At 42.8% G+C, this 21204-nt stretch overlaps 2 protein-coding genes across 2 annotated transcripts; one reads left to right on the top strand and one right to left on the bottom strand.

Moving 5' to 3' along the window:
• Positions 1-721: 721 nt before the first annotated feature.
• On the bottom strand, positions 722-2763 carry LOC110497055 (achaete-scute homolog 1b-like). The gene has a single exon (XM_021573061.2). It carries the CDS (start codon positions 2253-2255, stop codon positions 1644-1646), a length of 612 nt encoding a protein of 203 aa, XP_021428736.1. The 5' UTR covers positions 2256-2763; the 3' UTR covers positions 722-1643.
• A 12192-nt stretch (positions 2764-14955) lies between these two features.
• LOC110497044 (interferon regulatory factor 8) lies at positions 14956-19934 on the top strand. The gene is made up of 10 exons (XM_036956322.1): positions 14956-15096; positions 15446-15602; positions 15864-16035; positions 16181-16284; positions 16447-16498; positions 16646-16795; positions 16977-17182; positions 17423-17624; positions 17793-17908; positions 18271-19934. Exons 1-10 carry the CDS (start codon positions 15059-15061, stop codon positions 18439-18441), a joined length of 1368 nt encoding a protein of 455 aa, XP_036812217.1. The 5' UTR covers positions 14956-15058; the 3' UTR covers positions 18442-19934.
• The last annotated feature ends 1270 nt before the right edge of the window (positions 19935-21204 follow it).

Raw genomic sequence — 21204 nt, 5'->3', positions numbered from 1 at the left:
TGAAAAAGAAACAATGCAGTGCATGAAACATAATATTAATCTCCCTGTTCTCTATGCAGACAAAGCGCAAGGTATATATGTACGTCTTTAAATGGTTATTGAGCACTCACACAGCTGCGCAGTTTTCCCTTGTGTGACGAAACAACTCTGTAAAAGGTCAGACTCAGCCTTTGAATAGAACCACAGAAGAAGTGTCTGTTTGCTCAGTGCAGAACCTCAGATATATTTGTATTTGATATATTTGAGTCTATTATATATACTAGTCATTTTACCCCTACCTATATGTACATAGCTAGCTCAATTACCTTGTGCCACACTCCATGCACATCGACTTGGTACTGGTACTCCCTGTATATAGGCCTAGCCATGTTGTGTTTTACTCATTATTGTTATTCCTTATTCACTGTGTGAATTCCTCATGTCACTTTGTATTTTCATTTTAATATTTTTTAATCTTTAACTTTAACTCTGCATTGTTGGAAAAGGGCCGTGGGTAAGAAGTTCACTGTTAGTCGAAACCTGTTGTTTACGAAGCTTGTGTCAAATACGATTTGATTTGAAATAGCCTATGTGTCAGGTGTGCCTACATAATAATCAAATCAGGTAGCCTATTATTTGTGAGCATGCCTGTCAGGCCTAAGCTACCTACTATTTGAGAAAGCTGATTACAAATAACCGTGTCCACACAATAATGCAACAACACCCCACAATTTTATATAAATATAGTTATCTTTATTCATAAAAAAATGTTTACACAAAATATATCTGTTAAAATCTGAGTCATATGAGTCTACGAGAAACGGAGAGCAAGTGCATACATTGATAAAGGTCTCCATCCCACATAAAACCCTTCAATCTTTCACAGGAAGCTGTAGAGGTCTATTGCTGACCAATGGCTTGACACAGACATACTTGCCAATTTAACTGTCCACTGGTCCAGTCATGGCTATCTCATGCGCACTCACGGTCAGCAAAGTGGCAGTGTTCATTATTGCAGAACTTTGTTTAGTTTATCTCAATTAACAAAAAAATAAGTATTTATAGGCTATTGAACAAATAAGAATTTCAATTTCAGACAATGGGCACCAAAGTACATCTTCGATACAATCTTCCCAGCAGATGCAGGCAGTTAAAATAGGCCGTTTTGCTCTCATGTGAAACGGCCAATCACAGCAAAGTACTTGGGAGCCACAACCATGCACTTCCGCTGAAATACTGTGCAGTCTCCACAGCTGCTGTTTCATTCACTAATTCCTCGTATTCAAAGTCATCCATAAAGACGTAATTCCACGCGTCACCGAAGTGCAGTCTTTCGTCCTTCGACGCTTTGTCCATGAGTGCGCGAACAGTCTCTCTACCCTGTAATTCCGAAGGGAACCCAAGCGCAGTTCGACTCTCTTGTCTCTTGTAGCATAGCAACCGTAACTCTGAGTTACTTTCCCCTCTCATTGCCTTGTACCTGCAGACGCTGCCTGGCGATGGGAGAGAGCGAGAAAGTCGGTGCCAAGAGTGTGTCCATGGGTGTCTCGCCTGCAGAGTGAATCAAATAACTTGTCATTCTTTTCAACTTTGAGTCCCTTTTGATTGAATACGCCCCTGTTTATACACGGGTGGTAACGACAATTAGGCGACCTGGGTGTGTCTCAGTATCTGTCGAACCAGGTGGTAAAGTCCAGCAGCTCCTGCTCCTCGGAGCTCAGGGGCTCATAGCTCCCCTCATCGGAGGAACAGGTGGAGTGGGGTGACTCCGGCTCGGCCGAGTAGCTGTTGGAGATGGTAGGGGAAGGCACCCCGCACTGGAAGGCGGCAGACACTGCATCATGCTCGTCTAGTAGCTGCTGCAGGGCTCGGATATATTCCACCGCGGACCGTAGCGTCTCCACTTTGCTCATCTTCTTGTTGGCTGCCCCGTTGGGCACGTGCTGACGCAGCGTCTGGAAGCCCATGTTGACTTGTTTGACCCGGTTCCTCTCGCGCTCGTTCCGCCGGGCCACGGCTACGGGCAGCTGCTGGGGGATGGAGTAGCCTAGTCCGTTAAAGCTGAGCCGCCGCTTGCAGCGCAGGAGCTCCGGAGAGCTGGAGCGCTGTCTTTTCAGCACCGTGGTCTTGCTTTGGTAGCCGGCTGCAATGGTGTCATTGGGGAGAGCGCACTCCTGGGCTGGGGCGTGCAAGGTAATGGTGGTGCGCCTCTCCATCAGTCCAAATGTGTATGCGTTCTGCGCCATTTGCGTGGTGGTGATGGTGGTAGTCTCCATGTTGGTTGGTGGTGAGACAGGGCTACTGACAGAGGTGGGTTGCAACAGCGCAGCCTCACAGAAAGACACTCCGTGGAAGAAGAGATTTAAAAAATAGACAGAGGTTTGCAGAGCACTGCTCTCGTGTCCTTCGCGTGGGAGCCGTGTGGCTATAGCTGGAGCGCGCTGTGACTATTTGGTGTCCAAGTCTTTCTTGACTGCGCTTGCTTACTTCAAGAGCCGATCTGACCCAAACTTTGGCAGCACTCCTCTTTTTCAACACGCGCCCCACACACCCCACCCGTTGGAGACGCACGCTTCCCCGCGAGGCCCCGCCCGCTGCTGTGTGATTCATCTGCTAGCCCACTCCGCGAGCCAGGCGCGTGGCTCCGGGAGCTCAGTAAACAATCCAGAGCTTTCACTGCGCCAGGAGCACGCGCTGGGCTCATTTACATTCCAATGTCTTCAACTTGAAAGCCCATTGGTGGATTCAAACGGCCTGCAACCCGGAGAAAATAAAGAAATAGAGAGAAATAATTAGAAAAAAGGAGAGAATGAAGAAAGGGGAATGGTTTGGTTCTTTGAAATGCCTTTTGAATTTGACAATATACCCCTGGCAAGTCTTCAAATTATCAGTCTTCCCCCACTCCACCCCTCTCCTCTCACTCTTTAAAATCCCAAATACCAAAGACGCTCTCTCCGGTATCCAGGTTACAGCCTTAGAGAGGAAAATAAATGGCAAGCGTGTCTCTGTATAGAATAATTGGCCATTATAGAAGTAGCATAGAAATACGATTAATTTAAGGTAAACATAATGTTTATGACGTGTGGGTATGTCTGCAAATGGCATATCGCTGCCGTGCGTAATGACCCCCCAAAACTAGCGCTCTATAGGTGCACATTGTCTGCGTAGATATACAAGCATCTACTGCTTGGATATATTGGCAGCTGATTTTCTGTTGGATTCTGTGCCATTCCAACTCTAAAATGCAAGCCCCAAATGTCATGCGTAAAAAGTGTATTCCATACATGGATTTGGGTGTTTAGGATAATATGTTATAGCCTAACTAAGCCTATTTAATTATTCAGTTATTACGCACATTGAAGTATTAATAAATATACAACTTTAATAAATATACAACTTCAGTTTCAACGTGGTTGATGGATTGTCTTTTTCAGCACCACATTCGATTGGACAGCACGTTCCAGTAACAGTCCTTGTGTTATTTATGGTCAAACGGCTGCACAACACTAATCCTCCATAGAATGTTTAAATAGTCTCATTCTCATCTCAGAATTATCATTCTTTCATATGTTCAACATTTTGTACTTTAGCGCTCGGATAACTAGCAACATTTCCCGCTCTTACAAAACAAGTTTATTCAGTGAGTTTTTTTCAACAAATAGTCTAACATTTAAATCTATAGCCCTCTCCGTTTCTCTGTGTCATGTGCTGTTATCTCAAAGTACTTTCAACGAGACATCTCGTCGAATATCGTGTCAAGTTGCTTTCGGGAATGAATCAAAATGAACACGTAGTGACCTCTGGCGGTACAATCCAATTATCTTTCCCAAGACTCGGCCAGTAGAGAGCAGCAGCGGATAACGTTCAAGATTGGGGCTATGGTTTCTCAAAAAAACGTACTTGTATAGGCCACTTGCCTGTTAAGCTTTTGATTATTATATGTCTCTGAGTTAAAATAATGCACCCACAAGAACACAATAGGCTAGTATGGGATTGATGTATTAGTGATGATAGGGAATATGGATGAGGTGTTTACATCAGCTGTGCTTCATAGTTGTTTCCCAATGTGCAGTAGGCCTATATCAAAACAATATCAGAAACTATAACCAACAGTTAGTTGTGTTGGTCTATTATGATTGGCAGGTCAGAACTGGTCAAACCTGGACCTGGTGGTGAAACTAGTTTCAACTAGTGATGCAAAACCCACCTCCAAACAGTGTGGGTCTGTACAGTACATCTGTTTATGATCCTCATGATCCTCAGTGCTCATAGTAATGAAAACAGCCTATAAGTTTAAAGTATCAGAGGTCTTTACTCAGTCTATACTCTGGGGTACTTTACAGAGTTACAGTAGATACTGATTCTTACCAGTCGATTTAGATAGTGTTGATAATGGAACACAATTCAGAGAAGAGGAAGACAGGGAGAGTGAGAGGGACAGAGACAGAGAATCAGAGACACAGATAGACCGACATAGACAGAGAGAAAGGTATACAGATATATAGAATGGCAGAAGGGTAAATAGGGAAACAGAGAGAGAAAAATAGAGAGAGGTGGTTGTTTCTGAAGTTCTCAGTCTCCCAGGAGATGCAGTGTGGATTTCCCCCTCAAAGCTCCCTATAATACCTTGGGTGTACAGCCTTGGGGGTACAGAATTTCTCTCTTAATTGTCTGCTCAACAATACTCCTCTCAGTGCTGCAAAATGCTGAATAAATTAGATATACTGGAACTGGTAAACTGAAAGAGTGGCCCCAATCCAGTGCCCAAACTGTCTTACTGGTATTCATGCATTTTTCATACATTTCTTTGTGGAAATAGACTGACTTCCTGGTATGACAAATGCTAATCACAAGCTAAAGCGAGAAGACAATTTCAACTAAGAGATTTTCCTAAACATTTCTGAAATAATCCTTTAACCCTAACACACACTTGAGTAAACCTCTATCCACTCTAGTCCATTCTCCACCAAAGGCCTGTGTAACACAGAAACAGGTCCCCTTCATTATAGCCCCTTGACATCCGTGGGGGTTTGTGTGTGTGCGTGCGTGCGTGCATGCATGTGGGTGCGTGTGAGCGTGCGTGTGTGTGTGTGAATAGGGATGTGAAAACTGCACTATACCGTCTGGATGAGGGAGCTACATCCTTCCCCAGTGTCAATCCAGAGGCCTTCACACGACCACAGAGCCACAGGGGCCTGCTCCTACAAAGAGACACATCACGGACCAGGGCAAAACAACATTTCCAACGAGCAGGAAGAGGGAAGTGTTCAGCTAGAGTGAGTATTGCTTCCCCATTCCTGAGACTGGCATGGTGGAGCATACTGTACACAGTTGAAGTCGGACGTTTACATACACCTTAGACAAATACATTTAAACTCAGTTTTTCACAATTCCTGACATTTAATCCTAGTAAAAATGCCCTGTCTTAGGTCAGTTAGGATCACCACTTTATTTTAAGAATGTGAAATGTCAGAATAATAGTAGAGAGAAGTATTTATTTCAGCTTTTATTTCTTTCATCACATTCCTAGTGGGTCAGAAGTTTACATAAACTATATTAGTACTTGGTAGCATTGCCTTTAAATTGTTTAACTTTGGTCAAACATTTCGGGTAGCCTTCCACAAACTTCCCACAATCAGTTGGGTGAATTTTGGCCCATTCCTCCTGACATAGCTGGTGTAACTGAGTCAGGTTTGTAGGCCTCCTTGCTCACACATGCTTTTTCAGTTCCACCCACAAATGTTCTATAGGATTGAAGTCAGGGCTTTGTGACGGCCACTCCAATACCTTGACTTTGTTGTCCTTAGGCCATTTTGACACAACTTTGGAAGTATGCTTGGGGTCATTGTCCATTTGGAAGACCCATTTGCGACCAAGCTTTAACTTGCTGACTGATGTCTTGAGATGTTTTTTCAACATATCCACATAATTTTCTTTCCTCGTGATGCCATCTATTTTGTGAAGTGCACCAGTCCCTCCTGCAGCAAAACACACACCCCCATAACATGATGCTGCCACCCCTGTGCTTCACAGTTGGGAAGATGTTCTTCAGCTTGCAAGCGTCCCCCTTTTTCCTCCAAACATAGCAATGGTCATTATGGCCAAACAGTTCTATTTTTGTTTCATCAGACCAGAGGACATTTCTACAAAAAGTACGATATTTGTCCCATTTGCAGTTGCAAACAGTAGTCTGGCTTTTTTATGGCAGTTTTGGAGCAGTGGCTTCTTCCTTGCTGAGCGGCCTTTCAGGTTATGTCGATATTGGACTTGTTTTACTGTGGATATAGATACTTTTGTACCTGTTTCCTCCAGCATCTTCACAACGTCCTTTGCTGGAATTGTGATACAGTGAATTACAAGTGAAATAATCTGTCTGTAAACAATTGTTGGAAAAATGACTTATGTCATGCACAAAGTAGATGTCCTCACCGACTTGCCAAAACTATAGTTTGTTAACAAGACATTTGTGGAGTGGTTGAAAAAGAAAAACAAGTTTTAATGACAACAACCTAAGTGGATGTAAACTTCCGACAATAATGTAGGTTTAAGACTGAATTTATTTTTAACAAAACACAGGTAAACCAGAGTGTGATGACTTGGTTAGGCTCACTGAGGCAGTGAAAATAGCTTTAAGGTGATGGTGGAATTAGAATAGGTCAGAATATGCAAAACAGAGTCACAGTGCTTGTATTGATAGAGACTAATAGTAATAGACAGTGATATGACTTTCGGTTTTTCACCCTTGTGTGGTACCAACGCTTCCTACTCATGACCTGTGGGTGAGAGGTCAGATGAATCTAGAAAAAGGAGGAAATATGATTATACAGTGCATTCAGAAAGTTTTCAGAACCCTTCCCTGATTCTACATTTTGGTACGTTACAGCCTTATTCTAAAATTGATTAACTAAAAAATTTTCCTCATCAAGCTTCACACAATACCCCACAATGATGAAGCGATTTTTGAATGTTTTGAATGTTTTGCTAATTTATTACAAATAAAAACAGAAATATCTTATTTACATAAGTATTCAGACCCTTTGCTATGAGACTCAAAGTTGAGCTCAGGTGCATCCTGTTTCAATTGATCATCCTTGAGATGTTTCAACAATTTGATTGGAGTCCACCTGTGGTAAATTCAATTGATTGGACATAATTTGTAAAGGCACACACATAAGGTCCCACAATTGACAGTACATGTCAGAGCAAAAACCAAGCCATGAGGTTGAAGGAATTGTCTGTAGCGCTCCGAGACAGGATTATGTTGAGGCACAGATCTAGGGAAGGGGTACCAAAAGATGTCTGCAGCATTGAAGGTCTCCAAGAACACAGTGGCCATCATTCTTAAATGGAAGAAGTTTGGAATCACCAAGACCCTTGCTAGAGCTGGCCGCTCATCCAAACTGAACAATCGGGGGAGAAGGGCCTTGGTCAGGGAGGTTACCAAGAACACGATGGTCACTCTGACAGAGCTCTAGAGTTCCTCTGTGGAGATGGGAGATCCTTCCAGAAGGACAACCATCTCTGTAGCACTCCACCAATCAGGCCTTTATGGTAGAGTGGCCAGATCAATCAATCAATCAAATTTATTTTATATAGCCCTTCGTACATCAGCTGATATCTCAAAGTGCTGTACAGAAACCCAGCCTAAAACCCCAAACAGCAAGCAATGCAGGTGAAGAAGCACGGTGGCTAGGAAAAACTCCCTAGAAAGGCCAAAACCTAGGAAGAAACCTAGAGAGGAACCAGACAGATGGAAGCCATTCCTCAGTAAAAGGCACATGACTGTCTGCTTGGAGGACTCTCAGACCATGAGAAACACGATGCTCTGGTCTGATGAAACCAAAATGTAACTATTTGGCCTGAATGCCAAGCGTCACGTCTGAAGAAAACCTGGAACCATCCCTATGGTGAATTGTGGTCGTGGCAGCGTCATGCTGTGGGGATGTTTTTCAGAGGCAGGAACTATGAGACTAGTCAGGATCGAGGGAAAGATGAACGGAGCCAAGTACAGAGAGATCCTTGATGAAAACCTGCTTCAGAGCACTCAGGACCTCAGACTGGGGAAAAGGTTCACCTTCCAACAGGACAACAACCATAAGCACACAGCCAAGACAACGCAGGAGTGGCTTTGGGACAAGTCTCTCAATGTCCTTGAGTTGCCCAGCCAGAGCCCGGACTTGAACCCAATCAAACATCTGGAGACATCTGAAAATAGCTGTGCAGCAACGGTCCCCATCCAGCCTGACAGAGCTTGAGAGGATCTGCAGAGAAGAATGGGAGAAACTCCCTAAATAAAGCTGTGCCGAGTTTGTAGCATCATACCCAGGAGGAGTCTAGGCTGTAATCGCTGTCCATGGAACTTCAACAAAGTACTGAGTAAAGGGTCTGAATAATTATGTAAATGTGATAATATTTTTTTATATATATGCATTGTAGAAAAATCCTAAAAAACGTTTTTTGCTTTGTCATTATGGGGTATTATGTGTAGATTGATGGGGGGGGGGGACAGTTGAATCAATTTTATAATATGGTAAAGTAACATAATGTGGAAAAAGTCAAGTGGTCTGAATACTTTCAGAATGCACTGTATATCCTGGTGTTTCCCCCTGTTGCATGTCAGTGTGGTTGTATTGAAAGAGGAGGGCTGGAAAGAGGAAGTGTTATTCTAGGCCCAGCTGAGAGACAACATTAAAGGTTCTCTCATCAAGAAGAGGGCATCCCCACTCCCTCTCACTCTCCTCACTGTCTGACTTATTTTCACCATGTCTCACCATAAGCACATTATATAACAACACACCTGCAGATTTTTCACTTTGAAACTCTCAGTCCCATTTCTTATACCTCACGTCAGGACAGTGATGTTCAGCTTGACCTGCTCCTATTCAATGTACAGGAAATGCACAGGAAAATAACTGTTGTCTATAGCTTACTTTCAAACCAAGGTGAACAGTGGAGCAAACTGAAGGTGAAAACATTCAGTAACTCTTGGATAGATTAATGACCATCAAAAATACAGAGTATTATGTCTGCCTGACTGGCTGCATGGTAACTTGAATCAAAGGCACTGTTTAGTTACAGAATTGGACACATGTAACAGGAGATCTGAAGATGCCTGGTAAGAATGTATGAATGGGCATATACAGATAGCATCAGTCTATCTAGAGATGTGTTTCTATTTTAGTAGGAACAAAACCTAATCTTGTATTTACAGTGAAGTTTCATAAGTGACTATCTGTGGTGAGCCACCCTGGATTCTCTCAACCAATAACACGTCACTCTCAGCAGCTGTTATGGGCGGCAAGTAGCCTAGTGGTTAGAGTGTTGGACTAGTAACTGAAATGTTGCAAGATCGAATCCCTGAGCTGATAAGGTAAAAATATGTTGTTCTGCCCCGGAACAAGGCAGTTAACCCACTGTTCCTAGGCTGTCATTGTAAATAAGAATTGTTCTTAACTGACTTGCCAAGTTAAGTAAAGGTTAAATAAAAAATAGTTAGCAAACACACCCTAAATGGAGGATTGCTCTCAGACTGCAACCCAATCCACTACTACTATCCAGTCAAGTGGCCACATTCCTGAAGCAGGAGGGTGGCTTGTAAAAGGAATTAATATATTAGACAATGCTTGAAATAAATTCAAAGGGCTGCAGTGGAATTTACTGTTATTTTCATGCACATACTTCTTATAACCAAATATAACTGCATTGTATCACCTTTGATATATTTTTAAAAAAATGATATAATTTAAAGTCACTACAACAATGTGCATTCGGAAAGTATTCAGACCCCTTGACTTTTCCACATTTTGTTATATTAACAGCCTTATTCTAAAATGTATTCAATTGTATTTTTTCGCCACTAGAGATTCTGGGTTCGAGTCCAGGCTCTGTCGCAGCCGGCCGCGACCGGGAGACCCATGGGGCGCCGTACAATTGGCCCAACGTTGTCCGGGTTAGGGGAGGGTTTGGCCGTCAGGGATGTCCTTGTTCCATCGTGCACTAGGAGTCGCCTCCTGTGGCAGGCCGGGCGCAGTGCACGCTGACATTGGTGCGGCTGGCTTTCGGGTTAAGTGGGTATTGTGTCAAGAAGCAGTGCAGCTTGGTTGGGTCATGTTTCGGAGGATGCACGGCTCTCAACCTTCGCCTCTCCTGAGTCTATACAGGGAGTTGCAGCAGTGAGACAAGACTGTAACTACCAATTGGATACAACAAAATTGGGGGGTAAAAGTAAATATATATATATATATATATATATATATATATATATATATATATATATATATATATATATATATATATATAAATTGTATTTTTCCCCCTCATCAATCTACACACAAATGTATGACAAACAAAAAACTGAAATATCACGTTAACATACAGTTGAAGTCGGAAGTTAACATAGACCTTAGCCAAATACATTTAAACTCAATTTTTCACAATTCCTGCATTTAATCCTAGTAAAGAATCCCTGTTTTAGGAAATGTAGAATAACCACTTTATTTTAAGAATGTGAAATGTCAGAATAATAGTAGAGAGAAGTATTTATTTCAGCTTTTATTTCTTTCATCACATTCCCAGTGGGTCAGAAGTTTACATACACTCAATTAGTACTTGGTAACATTGCCTTTAAATTGTTTAACTTTGGTCAAACGTTTCGGGTAGCCAACCACAAGCTTCCCACAATCAGTTGGGTGAATTTTGGCCGATTCTGTTACGTCCATTGTTAGAAGGAGATCAAGGTGCAGCGTGGTAGGCGTACATTATACACTGCTCAAAAAAATAAAGGGAACACTAAAATAACACATCCTAGATCTGAATGAATGAAATATTCTTATTAAATACTTTTTTTCTTTACATAGTTGAATGTGCTGACAACAAAATCACACAAATATTATCAATGGAAATCAAATTTATTAACCCATGGAGGTCTGGATTTGGAGTCACACTCAAAATTAAAGTGGAAAACCACACTACAGGCTGATCCAACTTTGATGTAATGTCCTTAAAACAAGTCAAAATGAGGCTCAGTAGTGTGTGTGGCCTCCACGTGCCTGTATGACCTCCCTACAACGCCTAGGCATGCCCCTGATGAGGTGGCGGATAGTCTCCTGAGGGATCTCCTCCCAGACCTGGACTAAAGCATCCGCCAACTCCTGGACAGTCAGTGGTGCAACGTGGCGTTGGTGGATGGAGCGAGACATGATGTCCCAGATGTGCTCAATTGGATTCAAGTCTGGGGAACGGGCGGGCCAGTCCATAGCAACAATGCCTTCCTCTTGCAGGAACTGCTGACACACTCCAGCCACATGAGGTCTAGCATTGTCTTGCATTAGGAGGAACCCAGGGCCAACCGCATACAGCATATGGTCTCACAAGGGGTCTGAGGATCTCATCTCGGTACCTAATGGCAGTCAGGCTACCTCTGGCGAGCACATGGAGGGCTGTGCGGCCCCCCAAAGAAATGCCACCCCACACCATGACTGACCCACCGCCAAACCGGTCATGCTGGAGGATGTTGCAGGTAGCAGAACGTTCTCCACGGCGTCTCCAGACTGTCACATGTGCTCAGTGTGAACCTGCTTTCATCTGTGAAGAGCACAGGGCGCCAGTGGCGAGTTTGCCAATCTTGGTGTTCTCTGGCAAATGCCAAACGTCTTGCACGGTGTTGGGCTGTAAGCACAACCCCCACCTGTGGACGTCGGGCCCTCATACCACCCTCATGGAGTCTGTTTCTGACCGTTTGAGCAGACACATGCACATTTGTGGCCTGCTGGAGGTCATTTTGCAGGGCTCTGGCAGTGCTCCTCCTGCTCCTCCTTGCACAAAGGCGGAGGTAGCGGTCCTGCTGCTGGGTTGTTGCCCTCCTACGGCCTCCTCCATGTCTCCTGATGTACTGGCCTGTCTCCTGGTAGCGCCTCCATGCTCTGGACACTACGCTGACAGACACAGCAAACTTTCTTGCCACAGCTCGCATTGATGTGCCATCCTGGATGAGCTGCACTACCTGAGCCACTTGTGTGGGTTGTAGACTCCGTTTCATGCTACCACTAGAGTGAAAGCACCGCCAGCATTCAAAAGTGACCAAAACATCAGCCAGGAAGCATAGGAACTGAGAAGTGGACTGTGGTCACCACCTGCAGAACCACTCCTTTATTGATGGTGTCTTGCTAATTGCCTATAATTTCCACCTGTTGTCTATTCCATTTGCACAACAGCATGTGACATTTATTGTCAATCAGTGTTGCTTCCTAAGTGGACAGTTTGATTTCACAGAAGTGTGATTGACTTGGAGTTACATTGTGTTGTTTAAGTGTTCCCTTTATTTTTTTGAGCAGTGTACAATTATTTTAATTGACACCAAAAAACAACAAAATGCAAAATGAACGTGAAGCTATATGCAGTGCAGAAAGCAACTACACACAAACAAGATCCCACAACTGAAGGTGGGAAAAAGGGCTGCCTAAGTATGATTCCCAATTAGAGACAACGATAGACAGCTGCCTCTAAATGGGAACCAACAAAGAAATAGACGAACTAGAATGCTCACCCAAATCACACCCTGACCTAACCAAATAGAAAAATAAAAAGGCTCTCTAAGGTCATGGCGTGACACATTCCTCCTGACAGAGCTGGTGTAACTGAGTCAGGTTTGTAGGTCTCCTTGCTCACACACGCTTTTTCAGTTCTGCCCACAAATTCTCTATGGGATGAGGTCAGGGCTTTGTGATGGCCACTCCAATACCTTGACTTTGTTGTCCTTAAGCCATTTTGACACAACTTTGGAAGTATGCTTGGGGTCATTGTCCATTTGGAAGACCCATTTGCAAACAAGCTTTAACTTCCTGACTGATGTCTTAAGATGTTGCTTCAATATATCCACGTCATTTTCTTTCCTCATGATGCCATCTATTTTGTGAAGTGCACCAGTCCCTCCTGAAGCAAAGCATCCCCACAACATGATGCTGCCACCCCCGTGCTTCACAGTTGGGATGGTGTTCTTTGGCTTGCAAGCCTCCCCCTTTTTCCTCCAAACATAACGATGGTCATTAAGGCCAAACAGTTCTATTTTTGTTTCATCAGACCAGAGGACATTTCTCCAAAAAGTACGATCTTTGTCCACATGTGCAGTTGCAACCGTAGTCTGGCTTTTTATGGTGGTTTTGGAGCAGTGGCTTCTTCCTTGCTGAGCGGCCTTTCAGGTTATGTCGATATTGGACTTGTTTTACTGTGGATATAGATACTTTTGTACCTGTTTCCTCCATCATCTTCACAAAGTCCTTTGCTGTTGTTCTGGGATTGATTTGCACTTTTCGCACCAAAGTACGTTCATCTCTAGGAGACAGAATGCGTCTCTTTCCTGAGCGGTATGATGGCTGCGTAGTCCCATGGTGTTTATACTTACGTACTATTGTTTGTACAGATGAACGTGGTACCTTCATGCATTTGAAAATTGCTCCCAAGGATGAACCAGACTTGTGGAGGTCTACATTTATTTTCTGAGGTCTTGGCTGATTTCTTTTCATTTTCCCATGATGTCAAGACAAGAGGCACTGAGTTTGAAGGTAGGCCTTGAAATACATCCACAGGTACACCTCCAATTGACTCAAATTATGTCTATCAGAAGCTTCTAAAGCCATGACATCATTTTCTGGAATTTTCCAAGCTGTTTAAAGGCACAGTCAACTTAGTGTATGTAAACTTCTGACCCACTGGAATTGTGATACATTGAATTATAAGTGAAATAATCTGTCTGTAAACAATTGTTGGAAAAATGACTTGTGTCATGCACAAAGTAGATGTCCTCACCAACTTTCCAAAACTATAGTCTGTTTCCATGTTATGTTCAACCAATTCAATTTACCACAAGTGGACTCTAATCAAGTTGTAGAAACATCTCAAGGATGATCAATAGAAACAGGATGCACCTGAGCTCAATTTCGAGTCTCATGGCAAAGGGTCTGAATACTTATGTAAATCATGTATTTGTTTTTTATTTTGAATACATTTGCAAAAATGTCTTTAAAAAGCTGTTTTTGCTTTGTCGTTATGGGGTATTGTGTGTAGAGTTATGAGGGGAAAAAGTAATTTAATCCATTTTAGAATAAGGCTGTAATGTAACAAAATGTGGACAAAGCAAAGGGGTCTTAATATTTTCCAAATGCACCGTAGATCACTGATACAGGGATTTGTATTGTAGGCCATGCCTGTAATCCCCTGAAGTTCCCTGGTTTATGGATGTATTGTGCAATATCAATGCATTGAAAGGACCAACAGAATAGTGACTACAGTTGACACTGGTTACAATGCTAACAAAGCAACAAAGTAGTCTGGCTAGTTTTCCATGGAGGAATTTCCACTCATGGATATTCATTTACATAAGACACAAATCTGAATTAAATTCTAAAGAAACCAGCTAAATGGAATGCTACAGGTGTATTGAAGTGAGTAAATGATGGGTCATTCATTCCCCCGCAATGTAATCTCACTGATTATTTTTGATACATTATAATTAACCGACATGCTTTCCCAAACCCAGTCCCAAATCAATTCATATCTAGGTATAGATATCCAAAACAAAACTCCAGAACAAGGTGGATGACATTTCAACTTCAGTGAGGCGTTCTATCTACACGCTTTCAGCCTGTTGTCAAAATAGGAATCGATGCTGATCTCTCTGTATAAGAGTCAGATTGATTTAATACATGTTTGTCACACATCTTATTATGTCTTGACCCTGACACAGTTTGATTGCTAGCTTCAGTGTGAGAAAAAAATTGCCTAGTTTGTTTGTTTCATCATCAGTTGGTGACAAGATTATTTCGCAGACTAACTTTCACTTTCAGACTGGCGTTTGTCATCGCGTAACACCCACTATTATACCAAACCAATGAGTTGGATACACATACATGCATTTTAATATTAAAGTACCATCGGAAATACCATATTAAATTAATCTCCTCCTCCTCCTCCTCCTCTCTGTCCAGGGGAACTCCCTCTATCTGACATCACGACGCCTATAAAAATATTGTGCCAATGTACCTGGAAATAATTAGAAGAACGCGTAGTAGTACACTTCCATTGTATGACAGAAGTACGTGGCTCAGCATTAAAGATGCAAAGGTAATATTTGTTATATTTGCACGTGAGGTAAACAGATATGTTCTCGCAATATGCAGACTAGACGGCTAGTTATAGTTACTGTTAACGGTTACCGTAAAATAGAGTTAGGAATGGATAATTCCAATGAGCTCGGCTATGCTTACCAGTGATTGTAGTGTGCTTCTACTGCCTACCGATTGAATTGATTGTTGAACGTATAGTGTGGAATGATACAGTCTCTCTCCCTCTCTCCTTTCACCCTCTCTGTGAAATTAACAAGTGCTCTTCCATTGACAATTCGCTCACCAATGTTTCAGCCACTGTCTCTCTTTTCTGAAGTATGTATCTGCTTCCTCTCTGTATGTTCCAGCCGCAACCCCAAACCTCAGTTTGCGGACTGGCTGATAGAACAGGTGTGGACCGGGCAATACGCCGGGTTGTGTTTTGTGGACAACAACAAGTTCAGAGTCCCGTGGAAACACATCTCTAGGAAGGACTGCTGCGAGGACGACAGTAAAATATTCAGGGTAAGGAATAGTCTTACATCGTGGAAGGTAGTGCTTTGAAGAGATTCAAGGAAATAGGGGCTATGGTTTTATTGCAAACTGCAAATCTTGAGTCACGGTATTTTAATGTTATACAATTATATTATTAACTTATTATGATACTTCAATTCGCCTTTCATCATTGTTATGTAGACAGGTTTGGTCAGTTGGCATGGCATTATTTTGCCTCCTAGCTACATGATATTTCAGAAATTAAACTTCCAAATTCTTTGGTGGTTACAGGCATGGGCAGTGGTCAGTGGTAAAATCAACACGCATCCCAATGACAAGGCAAAGTGGAAGACTAACTTCCGCTGTGTACTGAACAACCTGACCAAGCGTTTCATGATGGTGGAAGACCACTCCAAGGACTCAGACGACCCCCATAAAGTCTACCTGATTATCAACAATGAGTGTATGATCAATAAGGCTTTTGTAATGTATCTAAAGTGTCACAAGACTGTGTTAGCCCACTGAGCTAAAGCCTAAGCCTAGCTCAGGTAACCAATGCAAGTCTCCTCTTGCCCCAACTTGAATTTGATTATGTCTTCTTGTTACAGCTAACTATGGAAGCCCACACATAGAGGAAATTGCTGTGGAGGACTATGACATTGACATCCACAGCTCTCTCACCTCTACAGGCTACACCCCCCCAGGCATGGAGGTACAGTAATATTACATTTATATTGAACTAGGAGCTGGTTGTCCATTCTGCACTCCTAGAATTGCACTATTATATTTATTCTGTTCTATTCTCACTTGTTTAGTATTTTTTGAGGACAAATTCATTATCAAATCTGTGAATGTATTTTTTTTCTCCAAACAGCATGATAATCTACTCAAGCTTGTGAACACCATAGACCTGAACCAACATACTGGTACAGCACACCTCCCACATGTAGAAAGTCAACCCCTTACAATGGGTTGTTTATTACTCACACACAAATTATATATTTTTCTTGAGAAAGCTTTCTAATGAGATAAGAGGCCAGTTTTCTCAAATCTCCCTTTTTTCTTCTCCACAGAGGAGTGGGCAGAGACCTATATACACACACACCACCCAGTGGTACCAGAAGACTGCTACCCCTTCCAGCCTCTAACAGAGCCCCAGCCAGTCTCCCAGAACCACTCACCGCCACCAGTCCCAGTCCCAGTACAGCAGCCATACGACCACGGTATGCAAGGGCCATACATCCACAAGTCAATAAAAAAGGAAAAATACATACATACAAGTTGTTATTGTGTAAATACCATTTTACCATGTAGGTCTAGTCATTTCTGTACCGTAAAATAAAGTGCATTTCAGTCATGTAGTAAAATGTGACCTGTTTGATGACCTCTCCCATCTCCCCACAGTGAACCAGGATGCCCTGCTCAACCTGCCTGCTGCCCAGCCGTCTCTCTGTGACCTGGAGATCACCATCTCCTACAGGAGGAGAGAGATGCTGAAGACCCAGGTGTCAGGCCCCATGGTTCAGCTCCACTACCAGTGTGATGTCCCTGAGCCCAACGCCCAGACCCTCTGCTTCCCTAGCACTGACGGCCTGCTAGACCACAAACAGGTAGGGGTGCTGCTACTATTCACCTGCACTACTATCTGCCGTTCTGTGTACATACCTGTGGTTTTCCAATGTGTGTCTTTGTTGTATACAAGTGAAACTGACTGGTCATTCATTAGCAATGCACATAGCATTAAGAAACACTAACAACAAGTCTTAGCAACATGACAAACAAAAACTATTTTTTAAATCCCAGACTAACTTCTCTGTACCTCGTTCTTCCTCTGCCTTCATTTCCACCAGATTGAATACACCAACTGCATCCTAGAGAGTGTCCAAAGGGGTCTTCTCCTGGAGGTACGAAACACGGGTATCTATGGTTACCGGCAGGACAAATGCCATGTGTTCTCTAGTACTAGTGACCCCAGAGAGGCACACCCTGAACCCAGGAAGATGCCCCAAAATGAAATGGTACAACTGTTGAGCTTCGACAAGTACATGACTGGTAAGTTTGGCTCACCGGATTACACAAAGACCATGTAGACAGCTATGAAGAATCAGCTCACACACACACACACACACACATCTCTCAGAGACAGACACAAATCAGTATAATGCTAACCTCTGTCCACTTGTCTAATGTCAATGTTTTGACATCTATGAACCCATTTAGAGCTGATAGCATTTAAGGAGAACAGAGGAGGCTCTCCTGACTATACCATCCACATGTGCTTTGGCGAGAAGTTCCCAGACGGAAAACCCCTGGAGAAGAAACTCATCATTGTCAAGGTAAAAATCTCTCTCTCATGAGCTTTAACCATCAAGGCAACAGCCAGCTTAGAGTAACGTAAAACAAATTGGTTATGAACTAATATGTATTGCGTGTAATCTAATGCAATTACTGCATATGTCATTTTTTTTAATTAATCTCTTCTCTCTCTAAATATTTTCCTCTCCCTACCCCTCCACTCTCCTCTATTTTCCTCTCCCTACCCCTCCACTCTCCTCTATTTTCCTCTCCCTACCCCTCCACTCTCCTCTATTTTCCTCTCCCTACCCCCCACTCTCCTCTATTTTCCTCTCCCTACCCCTCCACTCTCCTCTATTTTCCTCTTGTCCCACCTTCTCTCCGTTTCCCCTTCGCTTCCCAGGTGGTTCCCTTGATCTGTCGTCACTTCCACGAGATGGCCCAGGGGGAGGGGGCATCTTCCCTCCAGAACGACAACATCAGCCTGCAGATCTCCCACCACAACAGCCTGATGGAGCTTATCAGTGCCACCTGGCCCGACGGCCCAGAGCACACCATGGGGCAATACTTCTAGACCACCAATCGTACCACAACCCCACCCAGCCACTTAGCACCTATCTAGGATTGGTACCACATCCCCACATCCCCACCAACCCACCCAGCCTATCTAGGACTAGTACTAAATAGACCTCTGGGTCTGTCCCAATCATGCACTTTGGGCCTATCCCAAATTGGTCCTATGGTTGTGTCCCTAACCCTGGTTGTGTTACTTTACTGTACTTCTAGACCAGGAATGGTATCTAATAGACCTCAGCTAGGTCTTGTTTATTTAACTGGTCCATTACTCTACTGAGCTATATCACTAATTTAATATTCCCTCAGGAAAAACATTTTTACAAAAAGTAAATGATCTGATCTGTAATTATATGTACAATATAATGTACAATTCAAATGTGTAGATATTTGAAAGTGTCAATTTCTTCAACAATTGATCAGGTCTATATAATTATCAAACATACATTAGTAATGGAACGGAAAAACAGACTCTTTGTTTAAGTATTAAAAAAATATTCCTTTAGTAACACAATTTGTAGGCAGAAGTTGGTATACGGACTACAGTATAACAGTATATGATAGTTTCTCACCCAAGTTCTGCAAAATGTCTAAGACATCCTGTAACTCATATAGCCTCCCCAATCCCCCTGACATAACTTTCCCTAACAACAACATTTTAATAAATCTAACCTCACCCTGACAGCAGGAACCGTCTTATCAGCAAGTAAAAACTCAGAAGTGGGTTTGACCGAAACTTGACCTTTCATCACAAGTATAGGTCATGACAAGGTGAACGAGTAAGCATCTTCTGACAGGGGACTGGTTTCATCAGGTCTGTGACAGCCTTGTGTTCTCAGAAAGCCAGTAAACCACGGTGGGATCCAGACAGGAGGAGTCTGAATTTAGACTCCTTCTGATAGTGTCTGAAGCTCACAACACTCAAAACAGGTTTTAACAGACACACAGAGGTCTCCTGAAGAGGAGACCTTACATTTTATCATAACATCATTTATTAACCCTTTTAAAGGTATAAGGCCTTGGTTTAACCCTCTTTAAAAGTCAGACAAATGTTGATAGTGTTACATTATTCTGATGATGAATCTATGTATCATATTGCTATCAGTGTGTAATGCACTAGGCGAGGCCATCCTTCTCTTGTTAGGTTAACAGAGAATATGGCATTGTAACTGTTTTATTACTGTTTTACAATTGTTTGTGGGATAGGTATTTTATAAGTGAAAATCAAATCACCGTCTCAGCCTGTCTGTATTGAGTGTCTCATTTAGTGGTCTGTTCTCTTCTACTGAAGAATTCCCAGCTTCTGTCCCTATGGGTCACACTTTAAACCTGTCTTGGTCGCTCAATCCTTCAGTCTGTGTTCTCTATTATTATTTTGTCTTGAGAAAATGTATTTTATTGTATTGAAACTGAGCAAACAACTATTTTATTGTCATTGAACAGCACATTGTATAGTATGCAAAATAGGACCAATAAACTATTTTATTAGGTCAACCTGGTCCATCCCTTGTTTCATTTGACCTCTAACTCTTCAAGTCACTTAAGAACAAATTCTTATTTACAATGACGACCTACCCCTGCCGAACCCTAACCTGGACTGTGCTGGTAGGCCACTCTATGCTTCCCAATCATAGCCAGTTGTGATACAGCATGGAATCAAACCAGGATCTGTAGTAATGCCTCCCTCTAGCACTGAGAGGCAGTGCCTTAAACTGCTGTGCCACTCGGGAACCCCAACGTTGTTTTCCATTTACATTTACACGACATGACAAATGCTTCTGTCTCAATGCAATCTCTACAACAGTTATTTGTGGAATGTTTACTGTTTAATGCCTACTTTAGTAATGTATGTCATCATGCCCCCTAACTAGTGTCTAGGTACACACAGATAAGGAACTGCCAGATGTGTCATAATAGCCGGAAGTAAATCCGCACTAGGAACTACATTTGAAATGGAATATATTGAATACATGAAGCAGAGTGGAAAGAATCGCATTAAAACACGATTTAAATGTATTTTCGACAGGGCTGTGGTCACCATTCATGTAATACATTAGCCCACTAACCGCATGTGTTAAATGTGTAGTGTAGGGCTATGAATTGGACAGCTAGTAGGCTATTTGCTAATAGGTTAATTATGTTCTGGCTCGCCAACTAGCTACAAACTCAGAAACAAATTGGCTGGAGGCCAAACCTAGTTGCCAACCCAGGTGATCTTAGCAGATCTTCTCCAAGTTGTTAAGGTTTCGAGGCTGACGTTTGGCAGCTCGAACCTTCAGCTCCCTCCACAGATTGTCTATGGGATTAAGGTCTGGAGACTGGCTAGGCCACTCCAGGACCTTAATGTGCTTCTTCTTGAGCCACTCCTTTGTTGCCTTGGTCGTGTGTTTTGGGTCATTGTCATGCTGGAATACCCATCCACGACCCATTTCCAATGCCCTGGCTGAGGGAAGGAGGTTCTCACCCAAGATTTGACGGTACATGGCCCCGTCCATCGTCCCTTTGATGCAGTGAAGTTGCCCTGTCCCCTTAGCAGAAAAACAACCCCAAAAGCATAAAGTTTCCACCTCCATGTGTGACGGTGGGGATGGTGTTCTTGGGGTCATTGGCAGCATTCCTCCTCCTCCAAACACGGCAAGTTGAGTTGATGCCAAATACCTCCATTTTGGTCTCATCTGACCACAAAACTTTCACCCAGTTTTTCTCTGAATCATTCAGATGTTCATTGGCAAACTTCAGACGGGCATGTACTGTATATGTGCTT

Source organism: Oncorhynchus mykiss, chromosome 2 (assembly GCF_013265735.2).
Source record: "Oncorhynchus mykiss isolate Arlee chromosome 2, USDA_OmykA_1.1, whole genome shotgun sequence".
NCBI lineage: Eukaryota > Metazoa > Chordata > Actinopteri > Salmoniformes > Salmonidae > Oncorhynchus > Oncorhynchus mykiss.
The sequence above is the reverse complement of the archived record's forward strand: the minus strand, read 5'-3'. Positions and strand labels throughout refer to the sequence as shown.